At 37.0% G+C, this 22,654-nt stretch overlaps 3 protein-coding genes and 1 non-coding gene across 21 annotated transcripts; 2 read left to right on the top strand and 2 right to left on the bottom strand.

The window, feature by feature from the left end:
* The first annotated feature begins 256 nt into the window (after nucleotides 1–256).
* Nucleotides 257–10,225, top strand: LOC148854024 (ferredoxin-thioredoxin reductase catalytic chain, chloroplastic-like). Its single transcript, XM_088983772.1, has 6 exons — nucleotides 257–570; nucleotides 1,605–1,717; nucleotides 2,274–2,323; nucleotides 2,451–2,522; nucleotides 7,334–7,394; nucleotides 9,967–10,225. The coding sequence occupies exons 1-6, from the start codon at nucleotides 474–476 to the stop codon at nucleotides 10,009–10,011; spliced, it is 438 nt and encodes a 145-aa protein (XP_088839898.1). The 5' UTR covers nucleotides 257–473; the 3' UTR covers nucleotides 10,012–10,225.
* A 1,694-nt stretch (nucleotides 10,226–11,919) lies between these two features.
* LOC148854023 (uncharacterized) lies at nucleotides 11,920–21,434 on the top strand. Of its 18 annotated transcripts, none has more exons than XR_016112849.1 (9): nucleotides 12,019–12,773; nucleotides 13,163–13,305; nucleotides 13,620–13,669; nucleotides 13,779–14,320; nucleotides 15,809–15,889; nucleotides 18,929–18,991; nucleotides 19,410–19,592; nucleotides 20,419–20,516; nucleotides 21,152–21,434. XR_016112849.1 is itself a non-coding variant. In XM_088984143.1 (9 exons), exons 2-8 carry the CDS (start codon nucleotides 12,723–12,725, stop codon nucleotides 20,476–20,478), a joined length of 990 nt encoding a protein of 329 aa, XP_088840269.1. In that variant the 5' UTR covers nucleotides 12,107–12,270; nucleotides 12,660–12,722; the 3' UTR covers nucleotides 20,479–20,516; nucleotides 21,152–21,434. The 18 variants fall into 18 exon arrangements, 6 of the variants coding, with proteins under 6 accessions (XP_088840264.1, XP_088840265.1, XP_088840269.1 ...); XR_016112846.1 differs by having other exon boundaries at nucleotides 19,330–19,592; XR_016112842.1 differs by having other exon boundaries at nucleotides 18,929–19,279; nucleotides 19,380–19,592.
* Nucleotides 21,435–21,491: 57 nt separating this feature from the next.
* Nucleotides 21,492–21,643, bottom strand: LOC148854022 (U4 spliceosomal RNA). Its single transcript, XR_016095151.1, has one exon. It is a non-coding gene; the product is annotated as a U4 spliceosomal RNA (small nuclear RNA).
* Nucleotides 21,644–21,648: 5 nt separating this feature from the next.
* PMZ (zinc finger (AN1-like) family protein) lies at nucleotides 21,649–22,654 on the bottom strand. The gene is made up of 2 exons (XM_088984145.1): nucleotides 22,413–22,654; nucleotides 21,649–22,306 (listed from the first exon to the last, which is right to left on the bottom strand). Exons 1-2 carry the CDS (start codon nucleotides 22,515–22,517, stop codon nucleotides 21,821–21,823), a joined length of 591 nt encoding a protein of 196 aa, XP_088840271.1. The 5' UTR covers nucleotides 22,518–22,654; the 3' UTR covers nucleotides 21,649–21,820.

Below are 22,654 nucleotides of genomic sequence, written 5' to 3'. Positions count from 1 at the left end.
CGGCAATAGGTGACAGGATTTGTTCATCACAAATGGGCACCTCAGGCATATCCACCCTGTATTGAGAACATCTCCCATGAATTATAATTAATAAGTACGGAAAATGTTCCCAATGCATGATAAGATATGCCTGTGAGGCGCCAGGTGTGAGAGCATATCCGGTCTCCGGCTGTAATGGCCGGTTGAAACTTGTTGGGAGCGCGTTGTTGGTAGCACCGTGGCAGATATTTCCATGATGGAGGGTCATAATAAATCTAATCAGATATTTCCAAGGATGGATAATACGGTAGATTTTTCTAGCAATTCTTGGGCGAAAGAAGTGGTGATAGGCCCCTAAATTTTCTCACACTGTTATCGCTGCTTCCTCAAAATATTCCTTTCTTAATTTGTTGTTGCCTGAAGGCCCACGCACAGAGCCAGCGGAGTAGAATACCAGAGAGAGAGAGAGAGAGTGAGTTTCGGTTGAAGTCGCCATGACCGTTCAGGCGTCGTTTTACAGCGTGGGAATCCCAAGCTTCGCAGCTCCACCACCAAATCGCTCCCGCCATGTAATACGGGCGAAAGCGAAAGGTAAAGAACCAATCAATGATTTCTTTAGAGGCGTCTAATTTGCACCAAATCGGTTCCATCATACACTGACTTTTCCCTTTTTTTTTATCGATTCGAATTACTCTTTGCTCCCATGCGTCAATTTTTTCTCATTCAAATCTAGCTACACGACTTTGTGTCAGAGTCCATAGGCAAATGCAAATATGCAATAGGCAATAGCTAACCATTTTTCCGTTGAGCACATGAAAGGGGAAAAAAGAAGGAAAGAAGATGATGAAGTTCGGAATCACGTGGAGACAGGATGATTTTCTTTTAGCTTTCATAGATTTTGAATTGATTCTATTCGCGGATTATTTTCTATGCGAAAAAGAAAAAACAAGTCTTGTAAACTTATATAAACTGTAGAATTCTGCAAGAAATGGAACCAAATGAAATAAAAGGGGCAAATTAGAGGAATTACAATAGGATTTTAGGAAGAACCATAAAACATTAATCTTTTAAAATAAAACTGAATGCAAATTGGCAGTGCTGGTTTAAAGAATTAACAACATACAAGGACAGAAGCCCAACATATTTCCTAAAGAGACTTCGAATGGACCTTAAATGAAGAAAATTCTGCAAATCTTGATATGGAGTAATAATGGAAGAAAAAAGAAAAAGAAAAAGAAAAAGAATCTACACAAAGTCCAGCTTATAGGACCTCAAAGGCCTTCCTGTCTAATGGTCATTGAAGCTGGAGGAGATAATAATACTTATGGATTTACAGAATTTCTTTTTCTAAGACATTGAAAATGCAGTAAGCATGTGTAGTAATTAAGAACAAGCAGTTTTTTGCATCGGTAGACATGTGGATAAATGCCTGTAAAAATATGTTCCTCTTGTATAATTTTGTTACATGGAAGTCTGTAGCTTTCGTAAATTTATAGGTTTAATTAATCACAAGTTTTTCAAGATCTAATAATTGAGATTCTGTTGAATCCTTGTTATTATGGTGGATCTGTTGCCTTTTTAACGTAGTTACATAATGATGTTTCTCTTTTTCGTTTTTTTGGCAGTGGAGCCTTCAGAGAAGTCTGTTGAAATAATGAGGAAGTTCTCAGAGCAGTATGCTCGTAAATCAGGAACATATTTCTGTGTTGATAAAGGAGTCACTTCTGTTGTTATTAAGGTATGTAAGTTTTGATTGGTGGTGCATTGAAGAGCCATGACTTAACATGCATCGACTCTAAACATTCTGTCTATTTTAAATAGTTTTTCAGTATTTTTTTTTTGTGTAGAACTGTTCATGCTTAAGTAAATTAATGCATTCAGAACCTAGAAATTTTCTCCAACAACTATGATGTTAATTGCTTGTGAGTTTCCATTTAATGGGTGCTCAGGAGATATTTGGTCTTTCTAATTGACATAAGTGGCTTTTTTGTCTCAATAAAATGGCATTTTTTTAACAACTATACCACTGGGGAAATTGTTGAATGATCAATGTAGGTATAGTTATACACATGCAATATCATGACCTACTTAGCTGGCTAATGGAATAGGAGTTACTTGTAACTCTTACCACTAAACAAGGAATAAGATTGAATGAGTTTCTTCCATAAAGTGATTTAGTGTATTATTTGACCCACAAACTGTATTTTAAAATTTGTATTCATCAATGTTTCTTTTCCCACATCCATTGAAGATGCAACTGAATATGATTGCTTATTATTGTGGAACTTACACAGGGATTGGCAGATCATAAAGATTCACTTGGCGCACCACTTTGCCCTTGTAGGTAAATATTCTAACCAATCCTATTTGAACAGAATTAGTTCCTGACTGCTGAAAATAGGTGTTGCATTGTATCAAGTATTGATTTTGTTGTATATTTACATGTCAACCTCTAACCTTTCATGTTTCAGGCATTATGATGACAAAGCTGCAGAGGCAGGGCAGGGGTTTTGGAACTGTCCATGTGTTCCAATGAGGGAAAGGTATACGTATCTTCTTCTATATAATCCTAGAGATTTCCTTTTTGGGTGACAGTCCTAGTGGAAAGCATCTATTAGTTATGAAGATAAAGTTATTTTACCATGCAGCCCTTATTGATATAATTAACTTCGTAGAATGCATGAATGTTAGGTAGGGATCAGATATAGGAGTTTCGTTTGCATTCATGGATTGGAAAAAAGAAAAACAGTACTGGATTTTTTTTTTGGGCATTTTAAACCTAGTCAGACTGAGACACTTGGACTGTTCCATCCACGACTTTGCAAATTCACTCAAGTTTACACAAAAAACAGAACCAGACTTGCCTTTTGGACACTGGCAAACAGGAATGAAGAAGGGAAAGATTCTTATGGACAAATTTGCCTTGTTCAGTGTATTGTGGGTCTTGGGGGGGGGGATGATATTTGAGGATAGTTGTTTGTCTGTTCCAGTCATGATTAATAAAGAGAGTTATACTGTTACATATAAGATTCTCTCTTCAAAACTTCTTTAACATATTAGCTATAATGGTACTTTTCCATGACTTTTAGTGGTTTTCACCTGTCCCAATCTTTTTCTACTTATGTACTAGGGTTGCTTCCTATGGATCAGGAGATCAAAACTTTGGTGGGTACTAATTGAGGAACTTAGGACAATTAAACATTGGAAGGATATTTCATGGTCAAAACGATGACATGATATTTTGTTTATTTGGGACTTTTAGGAGGAAAAATCCAAAAAGTGGAAGCATTTTCTCTTCTTTGTAACTCTAAGATTTGTGAGCTATTTAAAAAGATCGAAGTTAGGATCAGCTCTGGAAAGTCAAACAAAAGGTGATACAGGTGAAATGTTGGAATCTTGACAGCTTTTCTATATCAGAAATGATACCACCCCTTGCATTGTCCTTTATCAATGCTTGCCAAGAGTGGCCAATGATATTGAATAGCCAAGGTGAGATCTAGAAGAGATCTTTTATGGCTTCATCCATATCTTCCTTTCATGGCTGTTTGAGAGTTTTGGCTTTCTTTTGGTTCTGTACCATATATGTGCTTGGCATATCCTATCTCAATATAATTCATATGTGTGTGTGTAAAGCTCCAAGTGGTTTTTTTTTTCCTCTAGTGAGGGTCTGTCTGCTTTTTACTACTTGGAAGTGGTGATCATAACAAAAAAATTTAAACTTAAGCAGAGCTTTTTTAACTAGAGCTAGAGTAGTGTATTGTATTCATTGTGTAAAGCACTATATACAAAACATATACAGTGAATGTCTTTTTGGTGAGGCAAGAAATCAGTTGGTTCAGCTCTGGTGCATTTGCAACACTGTGGTTAGTGAAAGTGCTTCACATCGTGATTTTTTGGCTTTGAATGGAAGAGCACGTTTCTTGTTAGGAAGGCACATTTTGATACATGTGGATAACAACATTGAAATAACTGGCAGTTTTCATAACAATTTATCTAAGAGTCACTTGAAAATGACTAATAACTTTGGGAAATTTTAACTAAAGAGTGGAAATAGCGTACGGACAACTGTTTTATGCATAGTGCCTTATGTAGTTAGGGGGAGTATTGAGAATGTTTTATGTATAAAGATTGTAATAAAATATTATTTAATGTAACATGTGCTGTTTTTTCTGATGAAAAGAAATAACAAATTGGTTATTTTGCCCACCTAAAGATTATTTGATTGAATTTTATTTTATCAGTAACTGTAAATTTTTATTGATAAATAAGGTAATATACAGAAATTATAAAGAGATTAGTCTACAAAAAAAAAAGAGAACTAGCCCATTGCTGCTCTCCCCAAAGAAACTACCCAAAAGCCCTAAGGTATAAGCAGTACCTCCTTTAGTCAAAAAGATTACCTCCTCAAATCAAATACTTTATGTTTTTCCTGTTCTGGCTGGTGAATCAGCAAGATTGATTGCTAACTGTGGCACCCATGCAAAATTTGCTTCCAAGATATTTGCTGACATTGAAAACCTATTTTCTCCAATCTGATGTTGTTTTCTTTGATCATATTTACTCATTTTCTAGCCATCTGATAATTGTTATTAAATCTCCTTCCACAACCAGATTTCTGTATGTCATTGGTCTTTCCAAGCTTAATTCTTGGAGTGCAGCTAAAAATTCTACTTTCATTTAATTTCCTTCTCCTATTGAGTCTGAATATGCCACTGGGTTATCTTCTTCATGATTTTTAATAGCATCACCAGTTCCTGATACCCTTGGGTTTCCAATGCTAGTTCCATCAAAACTCCACTTTAAGATGTTATGCCGGGGGGGGGGGTCAACTCTGAAGTGCTTCTGTTCCTTAAATGGGCGCTGTGGACCAATTTCTAAGAATATCATCCATGGAGAACATTGCAGATTCCTTCCTAGCTTTTACCCAATGGATGATTCTGGTTTTTATCAGATCACTTACATCTTACACGGCTTGATCTCTATCAAAGAACATCCTATTCTGCTATTCTTCCCAGTAGTCCATATGATTGTTGCTTGTCTGCATCTCCAAAGGATTACCCCTCCTTTCTTCTAGGGGAGAAGAAAGAAGGTAAAAAGAAGTTTCTTATATCAAGTGGAGGGGTCTACCATCCACTTAGGACCAACTAGAGCAAAGAACTGTTCCCAAACACTAGAAGATGCAAATCAGGAGGTTAGAAAATGCACGCTTGTTATAGATTTATAACCATGATCCCAGATTCCCACCAACAAATAGAAAAAGAGAAAAAGCTACAGAAAAAAGTGCACGCCCATGTTTGGTCCTTAGTCTTGGAGCTCCTTTCCCTTTGTCAGGATGCTTGTTTACTTCTGATTCTAGAATTTGATCCCCCTGCCCTTCCAGGTTATTCTCCTGTACCTCCTTGTTGTATTTGATGAAGGAAATTTGGTATTGGGCCTATTGTCCTGTGCCACAAAAAATGAGGTATTTTTTTTGTGATAAATTAAAAAAAGGGCTTTCTATTGAGAGGTTTTTCATCAAAAGGTTAATACTTGTGAGCTATTACAAAAAAGAAGACCTGACAAGAATATAAGGCAAGGGCAGCTACTTTTTTAAACCTACTTTTTTTCTCTCTCCAACAAGAAAAATAGGGAGAGTAGTAGAATACTATGGAGATGTGCTAGGGCAGCTGCTCTTGGTCTTTTGGGGAGGAGAGGAAGAATTTTCCTGAATATGACAAGGCATAAAGAAGGGATATTGGAAAAGATAGTGGTAAAAGTTTGTCATTTAGTCAAGACTTTGAAGTCCTTTCATCCCTTCTCCATGGAGGATATAATAATATAACAATGGATGGTTGACTCTTTTATGTCAAAACCCAATGGGTCCATACTGTGGTCTTGTCCCAAAATATTGCTTCCAAGTTAAATTTTGATGGCTGTAGCTTGGATAATCCAGGACCCTTAGGTATTGGAGGGGTTATTAGAGACTGCAATGATCACATCAAAGCTATTTTCCCAGGACTGGTTGGTTTTGGAAACTCTACAAGAGCAGAATTATTAGCACTCTTACACAGTTTAAGATTAGGGCCATTAGGCAGATCACTAGATATCATAACTCTAGTTATAGGGGGATTCAAGAGTAGTAGTGGGATGGATGAGAAATGGCAGCATGGGAAGCTGGCATTGTGTAGTACATGAGATGGAGATTAAAGCAATAACAAGTCCCTTACACATCACATGCTCATGAATTCATAGATCAACAAATGGCTTTGTTGATACCTTGGCCAAGGAGGGTGTCAACAGAAATTAGCTATTTTGGGGAGAGTTATATTGACTGTTCAATTGGTGGGTAAAATTTATAACTTAGCTTATGTAAAATCTAAAATAAAATGAAAGTAAAAAGGGTATGGTTATAGTTCTCACATCACTGGGCTGCTTGGCAGTTTTATATACTTATATTTTTCCTAAATGAAGTTTAAAGTTGCCAATCAAAAAAGGAAAAAAGTGTACGGTTGTTTCACAGTTTGTCTTATAAAGAAAAAACACATGTAGGGTGAGAGAGCCCAATTAGGTATTTGCCTTCAAAGGAGAAGACTCTTTGATTGCACTGGAGATGTTAAAATTGTTTATGGTAGAAAGAAATAATAATGCATAATCTTTACATGATGGAAGAGTGGTCAGGTCGGAGATATCAAAATAGCTTTGAGTGAAAGATCTTCTTAGCAAAAGAAAGGAAAACAAGATATTGTGGCTGGTACTTGGAACTGCTTAGAAGTCAACTACCAACTTTATGCAATACACAATAAGAGCGAAAATTGTATGCAGAGATAAAGAATGCAATAACTTAAGAAAAGCTGCTGATTGACATGGATTTGTAATTATATAGCAACACTCATCTTTTCCCCTGATTACATGCCTCTTTTTTGACTTCCCAAGATACTCTAGGTTAAGTATATATAGTCATCGTGTATTTGTTTTCTACCTTGCTTTTTTAGTCAGTCGATTGATTTTTTTTTTTCGCATCTCGTCCATGTTATCTTCAGTTCTTTACAATTAATCAAAGGGATCAGGCTTCAGTGTTAGGTTAATGATAAGAAAAGAGCTCCCTGTGGAAGTAGAGGAAATGAGATTTATCTTTGAATGAATGGTTTGTTCAAAAATGAAGCTACAAGGCTTCAAATACTAAAAACTGCAAAATTGACTTTCTTTTGGGAGGGGGGGTTATTTTGCTTGGGTTAATGAAAATAGACAGACACACAGATATGTGTGTATGTATGTATGTATATCTCAGTTGAACATCATTTAGATCATGAATCATAAGTTTATTGTTTAATTATTTCATCTAGTCTGTATTTCTTAGTTGAACGTCATTTTGCAGGAAGGAGTGCCATTGCATGCTATTCCTAACACCTGACAATGACTTTGCTGGAAAGGAGCAGGTAATCTTCTTCTTCTACCCCAACTGCATTACTCATATGGTCATACCTTTTATTGTATTACTTCTAAAATAAGTTATTATTGAATTTATGTTATTGACCAGATATCTTTAGTTTTCTCCTTTGTCTATAAATCAGAAACTATAATTGTTAGTGAATTTATGGTTAGGTAGACACTATTTTCTTCCACATGTTGTCAACTTGTTGCTATAAGGTATTCAACCTTATGGTATTGCATAAACGAATTTATACCAGTGTATTAAATCCCAGCCTGGAGGTTGAACTGCGCTCACCATTGGGCCAATGAATAAGTTGTTCAACTGTCTGGGTCAACAGGTCAACCTGTGATGTCATCATTGTAAAAAAAATAAAAAAATGATACAAAAAACTGGTGACCTTTTGAAAAGGTCAGGAGGGTCAATGAGCATTGACCAAGTCAGTGATTCTTTTTAATATAGCAGGTTAGAAGTTGAGATGAGCCAGAGTTGTGATCAGGTCACTCTATCATCGTTCTGACCATCCTGGTCAATGATGGGTTGAAAACACTGATTTGTACTGGTTCCATGACCTGTTAGAAATTAGCATTGAGTTTCTGTCGATGAGAATGAAGATGTTTATGAAATTCAATGGGGATAATCATGTTTATGTGTCATCATTTGTCATCATTAAACTTTCTTTCAATACCTTAAGTTATAATACAACCATCCATGCTATGTGTCAATCTGGCAATTATTCCCTCTCCCATTTCAAATACAATGTTAAACATATGGTCACTTGAAATCACATGCCTTTGTTTTGGTTCTTGATGTCAGACCCCCAAACAATAATCAATATCAAAAGGGCCATCACCCAATGATGGTCCTGGCAATGCAAGGTCTTGGGAGGGATAGATTCGATATAGACCTAATGTTTGGCATTTTTTTTTTGCACAAAATGGCCACACTGAACTTGAGGTTGCATTCTCATGCTTGTCATCCCAAGATTTTGTCATTGCACCAAGCAATAGTAGTGGCTGGAAAAGATTTATATCAAGCTGATAATAGACCACAAGGCCCTCAGCTCTCATTTGAGATTAGCTTTAGCATACCCAACTAAAGTGGTTAAGAGAACTAAAAAGCATCTTAAAAATCAGGAAAACAAAGGGAAACAGATACAACTATGTTGTTTAAGGACTGCAAAAACTTAATGACAGGAGCTATAAATAAATTAAGAAAGATAAAGAGGCTGATAAGAGAGCAAATAAGAGCTAGGGTCATAATTTAGCAATGCAGAAAGAAAGATCAATGGGAAAAAATCTGAAAACACTAATGATAGAGTGAAATATATGATGGGTGAAATAGACCATCCAGGTCATAGAATGGCTTGATACTTGTACTTATTTCATTATTTTCTTAATCAATAAATGCTGTTACCATAAAAAAAATCCACTAAATGGAATGGGATGACGGAACAGGATTCATGTAACAGACCTTATATAGTTTGGTCAAGGTTTAGTTGAGTTGAGTTGAGAACACAGGCATTGTATTCAATAAATAGATAAATACCTATTGTAAACTAAGGTAGACCTTACTAGAGTCAGTACCACTAGGTTTCTCTAGGAGTCAGCACCAAACACATCAATAGAGAAAACTCTTTGTTCATTCATTCATAATTCATTCAGTAGCTCAAGCAAGAAATTATGTGGAGTGTTTATAGAGAAACATGGTGGATCTTCTAAGATTTACAAAATAATCGATTTTCTTAAACATAGAAATAAAAGTACTTGCAATTAAAAATCTATTCAGAATATCGTGAAGATCTGTAGTAAATCTTGAGGATCCACCCTTTGTTCAGCATATATTCAGAAACCAATCAAAGATTTGATTAGGAAAATTAAATCCTAATCATGTAGGATCACTTGAGTTGATTGTATTAATGGGCTGAATTTTATGGACTCTTGGCTCAACTCAATGACTTGTTAGACTTGAGTTTACTGGTAACTTTTTAGGCCACTGCAATTGGACTGGATTCAGATGGACTTTTGAAAATCCAATTGGTGACCTTCACTTCAGCTACGTGAAGGCCCATGTAAACTAGAGAAAAGGATGGATTTCCCTTTTTTTTCTTCTACTTCAGCCCCACATCATTCTCTGAAAATGTCAAGTCACACTGTTGCTTCCTGCTGTCCAAGTTCCCCAACTATGCATCATAGGTTTGGCAGTATCATCCCCTCCCTCTTGCTATGGTTGTTCCTCTTCACTTTGATAGTCTTGCTTCTATGAATTATCTGTAAAGTGATTTTATCATTCACAATAAATTTCTCATATGAGTTTAAATGTTTATATTAAAATTTATAATATTAATATAGCAATGAAGGTTTATGATGGATCCTCGTGATGATGCATTTTTTATATGGGATTGAAATGCTCTCATAATTTCTTTATCTTTCCTCTATTTTTACCTGTTATCAGATTAAAAAATAACTGAACAAATCGGACATCTACTTTTGCATTTTTTATATGGGATTGAAATGCTCTCATAATTTCTTTGTTTATTGCTATTATCGATATCGCTCAAGTTCTTTCTTTCTTTTCAGGCCATCTCCTTGGAAGAAATCAGGGAAGCAACAGCAAATATGTAACCATCGGTTTATTAAATTCACTTGAGCAATATGCCCACTTGTATGTATGATTGTATCCAAATCAGAAAGTAGTGTCATGTATCCTTTGTTTTACTTTTACCACTACCCTCGTTCTTATTCCTCTTGGGATGCGCTTCTGTACATTCAACTCTGGCCTGGTGAGAATTAATCCAATAATGAATTTAAAGGATTATTAGGGTGCCCGAGTTAAAAAGTTGATTTCTTCTTGTCTATTCCAGGGTTTTCTGCATTTTGCACTAGTTCATGGCTCGAAAGAAACCCTTAATGGTTCAACAAGCGTTGGTCACATCCTGACCACCTTTGACACAAAAGTTAAAACCTTGCAACCAAAAAATTAAAACCTGTATTCTTATCTTCTATCAATGAACCTGATATTGCTCAAGCCGACTCAATCTAATATAAACCCATTAGGGATGAATCAGGTCCAATCCAATCCAATAAATACTTTGCACCATTAAGTCTCGACTGGTTTAATTCAATGTCTTATTGATCCATTCAATCTGTCCAATTTGATTTTGATTTGGATAGGGTTCAACCCAAAACTGGTCCATTCACACTACTTACTGAGGGTCACTTAAAAATGGGTCATTTTGTTAGCAAGCCCCAGGCCCCCAGTCTTCCGAGTGGGGCTGGAGCCTAGAAATGATCCAGCCCTACCCGTCTACCACCTGGAACTTAGTTGTGTTTTTGTTAGGGATTATTATTTCTGTCCAGGCGTGCGTGCAATGTAGCTCGGGCCTGATTGCTAAAATCTTTGGGCCCCAAAAGCCAATTTGATCTGGAAATTTGATATATATAATATAATATGTTTTATATATAATATTTTAGGGAAAATCTATGATGCCAAAAAGACATGGTACCGGAAGAGTTTTGACCAATTAAAATCCAATTTTGATAAATTCCACCTGATTTGTTAATGCATTTATGATATTGATAACTGATTGATTGGTCATAAAATTTTAGAATTGTCTTTCTCGTGTTATAATTGAACCCTAATATTTATAAATTTTTGTAATTTTTGAATATAAATTTAGATTAGGCTTAAAAATATAATTTACATTTAAGTTTTAAATATTTAGAAAAAAATAGTTTTATTAACTTATCCGAGAAAGCCTATGATGCAAGTCAGATATTAGATTTGAAGAGTTTACACAGTTTTGGGTCAAATTTTAACATATACTAACCCAAAAATTCGGATTTAACCATCACACCTCACACCAACTTTACACCATCATGCAGGCCATGCATTGGTAACATCACTTCATGAATAAACATGTAGGTTCGAAGATGTTTCAGATGTGTGGCTCCAACGGCCTCTGAGGTTGGTGTGGAGCGCTTTATGAGGAATAAATCCAAACTCTCAACCAAGCCTACGTGCCAAGGTTGGTGTGGAGCGCTTTATGAGGAATAAATCCTAACTCTCAACCAAGCTCACCTAAATCAAGGTGCCAATCTATTGGTTGATAAGATCTTCTGCTGCTTATAACAGAGACTTGGAAATTGGGATAGAACCCCACCTGCACTTGGGTTAGGGGGTTTATAGGTTTGGGGGATGGGCTACCCCGTTGTTTAATCTAGTTAAAAACCCAAGCCCACTAAAATTGCACCCTTTTTTCTGGCCCGAATGCCCAATCCAACCCCGGCCTGGAATATATTATCAGGCTCGGAGTACGTTCACCCAAATTGTCGGCGGCTAAAATAGGGGTAAAGAGCAAATTATTTTTTATTAAAAAGGGGTAAAAGGCATTGAAGCATATGAATTGATAAAAGAACACGTGGCAATTTAAAGGTCCTAATCTATTGGTCCTGTCACAGATTCTTCCACGTGGCATAACACAATGCGCATCGTTCAGGGATGTTACCAGTTGACAATATATGGAAAAATCTATGACACCGGAGAAACATGGTACCGAAAGAGTTTTTTTTCGCATAGAAGACAACAGAGATCGTTTGATTGATTAGGACCTGGCCCCACGGAACCCTTCCAGCGACCAATACAGAAGATCGTTCACCCTGAAAAGACAAAAATATCCTTTAATCCTTATTACCAAAATCATCAACTTCAGGGGCATTTGAGTCTCATTAATGCAGAGCATTCCTCGGAACCTCCTCGGGCTTCACCCCACCCTAACACCCTTCAGAAACCAGAAAACAGAAGCCTCACCGCCGGCTAGGGTCTTTTGCCCATTGCCCTCTCGGACTCCGAGTTATACCGCAGAGGACCAACGCCGCAAACAAGTCTCTCTCGCTCTCTCTTTCCCGCTTCTCTCTCTGTGCTATGTTTTCTGTTTATTTTTTTGGCTCTCTTTTCTCTGTCTCTTCTTCTGCTGGAAATATTTTCTGTGTAGGAGATTAGGAGTCGCCGACGAATTTATTTGAAAATCATTAATATATATATATATATATATATATATATATATATATATATATATATATATATATCCAAGAATATGAAAGTGGGACTCCTCACTCCTCTCGTCTCCTCCTCCTCCATGAGACCCGACTCTCGTTTTCGTTTTTCTTTTGGTTTCTATTTTCTCGTTTCTTCCCAATGATGACTTATTAGGTTTTAGTCTGGTTTGATTTGAGATGTGGTGAAGTTTCTTATCTTATTTGACCATTTGTAGCCTTGGTAGATTAACCTGTCCAGGTGTTTCGGGGTTTCCGAAAGTCAACCGCAGCTGAGCTAAATGTCGAGGCCCCCGCCCCAGGTCACGATAACCCTGGGGCGTACTGGTCAGGTATCTAAGTATACTTTCTCTTCATCTTTTTTACGGAAACTAGGGTTTCACAAGCTGAGCTCCTTCTATTCCTTTCGTTGTTATTTTTATAATGCTGTATATATTACTGTTCTTAATGGATTTTTCGATTTTTTTGTTGATGATCAAACCCTAACTGCGTTAGTCCGCTCATTCGCTGTTTGTTGGCCTTTGAGTTGAGTTAATCGTTGAACTTTACTTTTCTCTTGAAATTCGAGGAGGTTAGGAATTTTTTGACTGAAGGTGTCAACTATAAATGGAAAGAAAACCTTTTTTTTTTCTTTTCTTTTTAATCTATATGCTTTAGGAAATGAATTAAGTACTAAGTTACTTATTTTCGAGAGGATTTGAGTGCTTGGGCATTTTTGCAGGTCGTTAAGAGACCAGGACCCGTAACTGATAATGTCCGTTCTGATTATGTTCCATCTTCTGGGAGTAAGCGATCCGTAAGAGAGAGACTAGGAAGTAATTTTGACAATCCCATGCTGTATGGCAACCAACCTAAAAATAAAAGGTGCGTTCGCCACTCAAGAAATGTTATGAGAATTTTTTTTTCATCCAAAGGTTTGTGGTCAACAAGAAAAGGAAAAAGAACTTGAAGTGGGGTTTTGATATTACCTAACACCATCTTCAACATTGGATCAAATCAAATCCTTGAAAACAAAGTCATCATTTATCCCTTGACTTGGGTTTGTTTTTGTAACATATGTAGTATATGTAGATGGTTCTGGTCAAGGAACGAGTTCTGAACATTTATGTTTATTTTCCCTGTACAGTATTACTGTGGCTTATTGGATCTCAAAATTGATGGTTTATTGTGTTTTGCAGACAAAGGAATGATAGTAATAGGTGGAGTCCAACTAGAAACGATTTAGCTGGTAACAAACAAGTCTATCCATTTCATGAGGATCGCAATATCACTGCACTCCTGTTGTTTCAAAATTGTTTGTCTCTATTACTAACTCTGGTTCCACTGATGGTTGAAAGGTGCCCAGGTGGGTAAAGATGATCTTCGGTTCAAGCTCATGCAGAAACACATGTCTAGGCGAACTAGAAGTGATGGTGGTGACCAAAATAACATGGACCTTCGTGAAAAGTTGTCAAGGACAGCACATTGTGCAGTGGCAATTGATACTCACCACTGCACGACTGCACCAAAGGCCACTAACCTTTTGAGGCAGATCCCCCCTACAAGGAGTGCAGATGATTTGCTCCACATGGATTCATTGAGGAAATCATACTCTGCCTGGAGTATGGATGTATTGCGACACAGATCTCCAGATAGAATTTTAGGTAACTCTAGGGGTTTTTCCCCTCCAAGGAGTATGGCTGAGCTGCGGCAAGCTTCATCAATTAGGCAAATTGATGCTTCAAGACCCTCCGCTTATATGAGCAAAGAAGTTCTTGACAATTCAAGGCCTACAGGTCATATGCCACTTATGACAAAACCTGGTGTATCTCTTGAAGCTGCAAAACCAGTTGCCTGGCTACCTCCAGCAAATGGCATCATGCAAAAGAGTTCATGCATGGTAAGGCATGCTAACATTCGAACATTTTCTTTTATTTCCTTCTTTCCTTTTAAATACTTGGTGAGGGTGCATTTGGTATGATGAATTTTTATATATCAAAAAGTTGGGTTTGGTTCTATTCTTAGTTTTTAAATTTCTATAGAATTGTATTTATTTTTATGACCTCTTGAAGTTGCAATCTGTGCCATTCACCAAATAAATGTTCTAGATGAAGTAGTGCACATTATAACTTATCCCAAAAAGAAAAACAGAATCCAATTTTGAGACTCAAACCATGATTAGACACTACTAATATGAGCATGCTGTTTTCTGGAAGAAAAGGTGTGATTTGAATAGTTATAGATTTTATGTGGCAGAGAAGGAGGCAACCACAGGTTTGGTGTTGAATTGATAATAGTAACATTGCAAACGCCAATTGTACTTTAGTGCAATTGCACTTGCATGATGGTTATTCATATCAACATTGATATTTAAGGAAAAGGTCATGGTTGTTGTTCTCTTGAACTTGAAGGACAATTTGTTGTCATAAAAATTATTTTTTTAGATCTCTATTTCTTTTGCCATCAAAAGTATTATCTTTACTTTAACTGTTAGTGTGTTGCCCATGGATGAGGCTAAAAATGGAAATATCCTTACTAGATCCGCATCTTGAGTTTTGCAATTTCTACTTTCTGTGCGAGTGTTCCAACACCAAACCAATAAGATGCTTCAATTTGGGAGAACTGGAACCCAAGAGAATCTGATCCTCCAATTGTTCATGTGCTTCAGTGGCGGAGCTAGGATTTTTTATTGAAGGGGGAGGGGGGGGGGAGCTAGTAAACATAGGTAGGGGGGCCAAAATCTAAGTGCATTTTTGTTTGATTATTTTCGGGCTATGTGGTAGGGGTTTTTGTGATATAGAATTTGGGTTTTGGTAATGGTAATTGGGATGGAATTTTTAGGATGTCATGTTTGTTTGAAGGGTTGATCACATTATGCCTAAGGAGTTTAGATGTAAGTGTGGGTATGTTGTTTGGTGGTTGATGTCTTATCACCCTGATCTTTAATATTTTCTTTAATAAAGTTTATTTTTTATTTATCTTCAAAAAAATCTAAGTAGGGTTTCAATGGGTATTATGGGGATCTTAAAAGCATAGGGGGTCATGTCTCCCCTCTGCCACCCCCTGGCTCCGCCCCTGGTGTGTTCTTATACCTATCACTACATGCCTAAGACCAGTTGCCTTCTGTTCTTTGAGTCTGTTGCAGCTAGATAGGCTTACATCTCATTATGCTTTGCTTGGTGGTTTTTTAGATGTTCTAATATTTAGTAATACTGAAGGAGTTTTGCTTTTTGGAATTTCCTGGTTCATTAACAAAAGTATACAATTTTTTACTTTTACCTTTTTTAGGAATTTTTACTTTTCCTCAAGGGCTGCCTTTTGGTGTTACGTAATTTATCATGTGTTGAGGTTTGGTCCCTTAATGCATATTCTCATATGTTTTATGTAGGGTGAGGAACCACCTAGTGTTGCTAGCCTGTTGCATTCACTGGGTCTGGGAAAATATGCTGTTCTCTTTCAGGCTGAGGAAGTAAGTAACCTGTTCCCCCTAAATACTTGTAAATTGACATTTTTTATAGGCTTATTTATGCTGTTTTAGTTTGGTAAATTCTGCTTCTAGTGTCAATAATAAACTTGAAATCCTAAGATAGCTCTCCTTGATGAATGGTAAAGTGAAGAAGTCCATTGCACTAGATTTACTCAATCAATTATAATTATTTGTATTTCTGGAAGTCTCAGCCTATTGGAGGCAGTTGGAAAAAACTAATAATGTTAACTCTAAAACATGCTATCCATAAATTTCCATTGGATTTGTTCACTAATGAAGGTAGCAAGTTCTCTCAATTGTGGGTAAAATCATTTTGTTCACCCATCAAAGTTTTCTAGATCTTCGGTATCTTGGGTTGAGAAGCCTGTTTAATTTGCAGTCACATTGTTTTCCAGCTGAACTAGATTATTGCTTGAAGAAGATTAGCTACTTCAAGATTTTTTTTTTCTTTTAGGTTTACACCACTCTTGGGCAACGCTGCTTGGACACGGACACAGGAAATGGAATTTGAAGCATGTCTGGGAGTTTGACTTGACAAGAAAGAAAACATGAGCCTGTGATCAGTCTTGGAAAGAATAGCATTACTTTGTCCTTTTTTTTTTTGCTTAATAATAGTTTCTAGAAAGAATAGCATCACTTGTACATATTAGCTATTTATGTAAAATAAAAAGTAGATGAAGTAAAATGTTATGTTGAAATGTCCATCAAGAATTGACAGAATGTCAAAACCCCATGTGTCTGATAATGGACGGATCATCTTAGGAGAGCCTATGCAATGATGCAGCACTGCTATTTGGGAAAAAAAGTTCTAGAAATAGTAGCCAAATGGTGACTTACAATATTAATAGAGTGAAATAAATGATTGAATTTGATCATAAAATCTAGGGCTGTTCATAAGAAGGCCCAACCCGACCAACCCAAGTCGGCCCGGTTTTCATCAGCACCGGTTGGTTTCGGGTTGGGCAAATTCATAAACCGATATACCGGGTCGGTTTCGAGTTTCTTGTATGAAAACTGAAACCAACCCGAACCGAACCGAACCGAACCAATTAGTCTTCTAGTTCAGTAGTTCCTACTTAACTAGTCTTCTAGTTCCTACTTAACTAAATTGTATCTATCCTAGTTTCTATAGTCTTTTACACCAAATAGGCAACCCATTAGGCAATTACAATTAGAATTAGGTGTCCTTTTTTACCTAAATTAGAACTTAGAAAGTTTCTTTGAAATATAAATATTTCAGCCTTCTTTCTATAAAACAGTTTGACTTTCTATTTTATTGTTAACTTTTATTGATAACTTTTGTCTTCTATTAGAATTAGGTGTCCTTTTTACCTAAATTGTATTTATCCTAGTTTCTATAGTCTTTTACACCAAATAGGCAACCCATTAGGCAATTACAATTAGAATTAGGTATCCTTTTTTACCTAGATTAGAATTTAGAAAGTTTCTTGAAATATAAATATTTCATCCTTCTTTCTATAAAACGGTTTGACTTTCTATTTTATTGATAACTTTTGTCTTCTCTTCTATTCTCTAACTTGGTCCGTATGTAATTGGGTAGTTGACCAAGTGTAGCTTAGGCTGCCAGGCATGTATAATCTGAGGGGACAAGAAGCTTCTGAATTTACTGGAGCAATGCATCCAAGACTTCCAGAGTTTTGAAGCAAGTTGAGATGGATGAGTGGCAAAACTAGAAAGGATAGAATTACAAATCTCATGGTGAGGATTGTAATCATCTATTTTTATCTTGTAGTGTCACTGCAGAGCTCTGGGCTTGGCTTCTATCTTTGTTTGGGTCTAGTTGGGATATGCCAGCAGAAGTAAGCACAATCTTTAACCCTTCTTTCTTCTCTTGGCCCCAAAAAAGAGGAAGGAAAATGTGGAGATGCTCACGAGCAGCATTGTAATGGACAGTATGGGAAGAAACGAATGCCAGAATCTTCCAAGAAAAAGGAAGAAACAGTCAAACCCTAAAGCACTGCATTTTGTCCAGGTCTTTACATTGGTTAAAGGCTCTAGAATTATTTAACCATTTTACTTTTGCTGATTGTTGGAAGAATTGGAAGTTGGTAGCAAGCTATTCCTCCTACAAGGGAAGGGCAGTGACTAGCTGGGTCCCCCTTCCTCTTGGTTCTTTGAAGCTGAATTTTGTTGGGAGTAGCCAGGGTGACCCGGGTCCCTCTGGGATGGGGGGTGTACTGAGGAATGAGGTTGGAGAGGTTGTCTTAATCTACTCTGGCCCTTTAGGAGTTGGGAACTCTATCCGGGCAGAACTGCTAGCTGCAATAGAAGGAATGCTTCTTGCAAAAGAAGTGGGCGTGGAGCAGCTTCTGATTGAAGGAGAGACTAGACAGTGGTGGACTGGTTAAATAATCCGGAGAATGTCACTTGGGGCTACAAAAATGAGTTAAAGAAATTCAAATGGCTGACAAGAAATATGTCTATAACAGTACAATGGGTTGGGAGATCAGCTAATGCTTTTGCTGATGTCTTGGCAAAACAAGGGATAAATAGGGAAACATTGTTCTGGGCACAATTGTAACTATTGTTTTAATTTCAACATTCATGTTTTCTCTATTGTAGTTTGTGTATTTGCTGTTTGGAGAGGCTGCTCCTTGCGCCTCTATGGGGATCTTCTTGTATCTATTCATTATTTTAATGGAATTGATGTTATTTATAAAAAAAAAAAAAGGATAGAATTACAAACAAGCATAACTGTGGGGAAACAGCTATTGGGATCCAACCTTCCTGAGATGATGTCACCATTTATGGTGGTAAAGGGTGGCAAACCCTATTTCCCTTTTCATTTATGAGTATGACGATTTTTACGTAAATTGTTGTCATTCTTACTAAATGTTGGTATCAGATTTTTTCACCTGAAGTCTTAAACAAATTAGTGAAACATTGAACTCTATATCTTTTTCATTCTATGAACTTAGAAACCAATGCAAAAATAGAATTTACTTAGGCAAGGTTATTTCTTCTTGCTAATATCAGATGTGCTTTCAATCTCATATTCAGGTGGACATGACTGCACTGAAGCAGATGGGAGACAATGACCTCAAGGAGATGGGGATACCAATGGTATGTATTTTCAATTCATTATATTTTTTAGGTGAATCTATGATGCTGGAAAGGTATGATACTGGAAGAGCTTTGACCAATCAAAACCCCTATCAATTTTGATGAATATCACCTGATTGGTTACCACTTTTATATACCAGTTGATTGGTTATAAAATTTTCTGGTATCATGCTTTTCCATTGTCATAGTGGAACCCATATTTTTATATCATTTATACCAAATTTCTTGCTTATTGAAATACTAATACAATCCAATTTTGCGTTGCTTTCTCTGGGGGATGGAAACTGGGTATGATACCTACCCCTCATTTGTATAATGCCACTTTGCTTCATATTTAGAGTACTGCTTCATCATTCATCTTCAGAAAAACTGTTCTCATCCCTGTCAGGTTCACTACATAAAATGTTGAAAACAACAGATGGGAGTTCATCTCCCATGTTTCTTAAAATTAGTATAGACCAGAGCCAAAATCCTCATCTACTTGGTCCATGATGCGACCACAATGCCTCGACCCCAGCTATCAGCCATGTCTTTGGAGCAGCAGTCAAAACATTCAACCCCAATCTGCATGCAACAGTCACCTGCCTCTGACAGTGTTGAGGTGTGCAACAAAATTCTATGCAAAACTACAAACCTCACTTTTAGCAGGAAATTATGTGTGATGTTAAACGTTAAGATCTGAGTTTATTCTTTGCTTGTATATAATTAATTGTTGGGTGGGAAGATTCTTAACATAGGTTGACATTTTAACCAATTTAAGAACACCGGTCAACATTTTAGTAACAGCCTGAGAGGTATTTGAAGAGATTCTTTATCTATGTTTCTACCTGCCTTTGGTAGATTGGTTGCTGTAATCCATTTACGCTGCATTTGACATTCCTTGTTTTAAGGACTTATCTCTTTTTTTGCAATAAGGAATGCCAAGTGCAGCCTTAGTGCTGTCAATGAGCCCACTAGCTTGGTTCGTGTGGGAGCCTGTCCCTTGTTTCGCTAAACAAGTCTTGGGTGGGCCTGAGCTCATTTAATCTCGCCATGTTTAGATACTACATAAGATATATGATCTATAATTAATATGTTGCAAATGATTAAATGCAAGTATTAGTTATACGCCTCTCAGAATGGACTCAAGTTTGGGCTCCAATGATCATAATATCAAAATTTTGTTGAAAGTAAGCCAAGCCTGAGCATGAGCTCAAGTGTTAATTCAGGAGCCCCGAGCCCATGCCTAGCTGGGCAAGTTTAGCTTGTTTTCACTCCTAAATGTCTGAATGTACTTAAATGAGGTCGAGTGTTGCACTGTTATTATGTCAGCAGTTAAAAATACACCTGGCCATCATGAAATACCTCTTTGCGTCATTGTTATATTTGATCATTTTTCATTGAAGTTTGATAAGCTTTTCTCATGGAGGACGTATGGGGGTTTGCAGGGTCCGAGGAAGAAGATTCTCCTTGCTGTCTTGCCTCGTCTCAAACGACAACAACCATGATTACAAGCTTGGATTAAGTGGTATTTTTTGGGTGCATGGTAGGAACCTCATTTTCAGAAATCCTGTACATGTCTACTTGATCCCATAACCGTATATTTCTTTTTAAATTGGGGTGGAAGCTAGCCCATGAGCAGTTCAAATATAAAATCATAAAAGAATTCCTTTCTATTTCAGCTTTTATTAAAGAATGACTTGGACTCTCTCTCTCTCTCTCTCTCTCTCTCTCGCAAACCATAAAACAACTCTATTTCAGCTGCAAATGGTATCTGAATTCTGAATTCGTTCTATTTCAGCTTTATCAAATCCGGTCGGACTTGATTCAATTTGAAAATATATACTCGTTATATATATGTGAAATTTAATTTAGGTTGTTAGTAAAGATGGTCTGGTTCTTGTATTTTAACTACATAGGTTCAAGGTTCATACAAATAATTTTCAAATCATTTTGTTCATGAAATATAATATTAATTCATTTTATTAATAATAAATAATGTTTTGATCATTTTTTATTTTATTTTTTATATTAATTTATTTAATATCTGATTATGATCCTAATTCAATTTGAAGCTGCTAGATATCCGATAGATAGACATCATCTGATTCAAATTCGATTATAAACAAATCAAATTTGGACCTATCACCACTAATCGATTGGATTTTGATCCGTTTGCAGCCCCACAAGTTCCAAAAGGCAAATATTGCAACAGATTATTTGGGGTAATGTGCTGAAGATCAATATTATTAAAGTACGAAGTCGTCAAGTGTTGTGGATAGAAGTGGTGCGGTCGCAACTGTGCAAGCAGACGGTGATTTTTCTAATGAATAAACTTTGAAGTAAAGTGTTAATGATCGCAATGTTTATCGATGGCCGGAGTTACCAATTTGTAGTTTGAATTGATTGTACATGTAAGACGTATCACTGCGGAATTTAACTGACAAACGAAACAATTTCCCAAGAGGCATATTTCCCTATTCTACAACGATCACAGAACAACTTTTGAACTAAGTTGTAGGGCTTTTACCCCGAAGGAAGCCCTTCCAGAAATTCTCAATGGCCAGGGCCAAACCCAGGCTAAAGAGGGGGTTTGGAAATAGTTTTCAACCAGCAATTGACGCGCCTCGGTTATAACCTCACTAGCTGCGTCATTGCCCCAAGCGCAGAGATGTCTCTTCCCATTGAACCATACTCTATTTATAACTAATCTCGTCTCCTCAAACATCCACCCCTAGACGATGTGGGATGTGGATCAACATGTCATTCTCCATCACATAACCATTAAAAAAAATCTAAGAGCCAAACACAAATGAATGATCCATCAATAATAATTATCAATTTGTTCATTCAACAGGCTTTAACTGATGAGGAGGGGCGAACTGGGTTGTCCGAAGATCCCTTGGAATTACTGTTCCCACCGCAACCATGATTTTTTCTTTCAGACAAAGCGACTAAGAACTTGTTGAAGGGATTGGGAGGAGAGCCTCCGCTGTGAGCGGTTGCCAGGATGGAGGCGGCCTGTTTGCAGGCGTGGTCAGCAGGGAATCGGTGCTTCAGGCAAACCTTCTGGTTGCAGATTTTACAGGTGTTGGTATTGGAAAAGGTCAGAATCTGCTTGCAACGCTTGACTGGGCACTTGGGCTTACGGTTCTTTGATGGATCACAGTCTCCAGACCTCTCGTGCCTTTCTGAAATGGCCTTCTCGTCTTCCTTACTGTTTCCCGTCGTTTCTATGGATGACGAACAGATGTTGCAGATTATAACCTTTCTGCTGTTGAGGTCAGATTTTGGGCAATCGTGGGATTTATAGTTTCTGTGCTCCAAACAGAAAACCTGTGACATGACAAATTCGGAGAAGTAAGAAACAATTCGAAATATATCTAGCAATCTTCTATATATTGTTAAAAACATCATCAGAAGGTGGGGGTAAACGAAATACCAGTCGGCATCCATCGCACTTAAACGGAAGGAAATCAAGCTGATGGCAATCTGGGTGTTGGCAATGTCTTCCCAAATCCGGAAATGCTTCTGTTCCTCCTGCCATGAAGCTCTCGCTGTCGCAATTGGTGTATGAAGAAACGCTGAGAAATTTGCAGAGGTTGTTTTAGAAGGAAGAAGATGGTATTTTAATAAGCTAATAACCTTGTTGGTCGTGCGGAGCTCGGATTTATATAGATTTTT

Source organism: Nelumbo lutea, chromosome 4 (assembly GCF_056320005.1).
Source record: "Nelumbo lutea isolate HS-2025 chromosome 4, American lotus-T2T, whole genome shotgun sequence".
Classification (NCBI taxonomy): Eukaryota; Viridiplantae; Streptophyta; class Magnoliopsida; order Proteales; family Nelumbonaceae; genus Nelumbo; species Nelumbo lutea.
Note: the sequence above shows the minus strand (reverse complement) of the source record. Positions and strands in the feature narration are given on the sequence as shown.

What these genes read in the sequence shown, in the direction of transcription:
- PMZ (XM_088984145.1), bottom strand. Translation starts at nt 22,517, where the DNA reads ATGGCAGGAGGAACAGAAGCATTTCCGGATTTGGGAAGACATTGCCAA. An exon ending in AGTGCGATGGATGCCGACTG is followed by an intron (nt 22,307 to 22,412) that starts GTATTTCGTTTA and finishes GTCATGTCACAG; the next exon opens with GTTTTCTGTTTGGAGCACAG.
- LOC148854023 (XM_088984139.1), top strand. Translation starts at nt 12,723, where the DNA reads ATGTCGAGGCCCCCGCCCCAGGTCACGATAACCCTGGGGCGTACTGGT. An exon ending in TGCAAAAGAGTTCATGCATG is followed by an intron (nt 14,321 to 15,808) that starts GTAAGGCATGCT and finishes TGTTTTATGTAG; the next exon opens with GGTGAGGAACCACCTAGTGT. An exon ending in TTCTCTTTCAGGCTGAGGAA is followed by an intron (nt 15,890 to 18,928) that starts GTAAGTAACCTG and finishes TCTCATATTCAG; the next exon opens with GTGGACATGACTGCACTGAA.
- LOC148854024 (XM_088983772.1), top strand. Translation starts at nt 474, where the DNA reads ATGACCGTTCAGGCGTCGTTTTACAGCGTGGGAATCCCAAGCTTCGCA. An exon ending in AATACGGGCGAAAGCGAAAG is followed by an intron (nt 571 to 1,604) that starts GTAAAGAACCAA and finishes TTTTTTTGGCAG; the next exon opens with TGGAGCCTTCAGAGAAGTCT. An exon ending in GCACCACTTTGCCCTTGTAG is followed by an intron (nt 2,324 to 2,450) that starts GTAAATATTCTA and finishes TTCATGTTTCAG; the next exon opens with GCATTATGATGACAAAGCTG.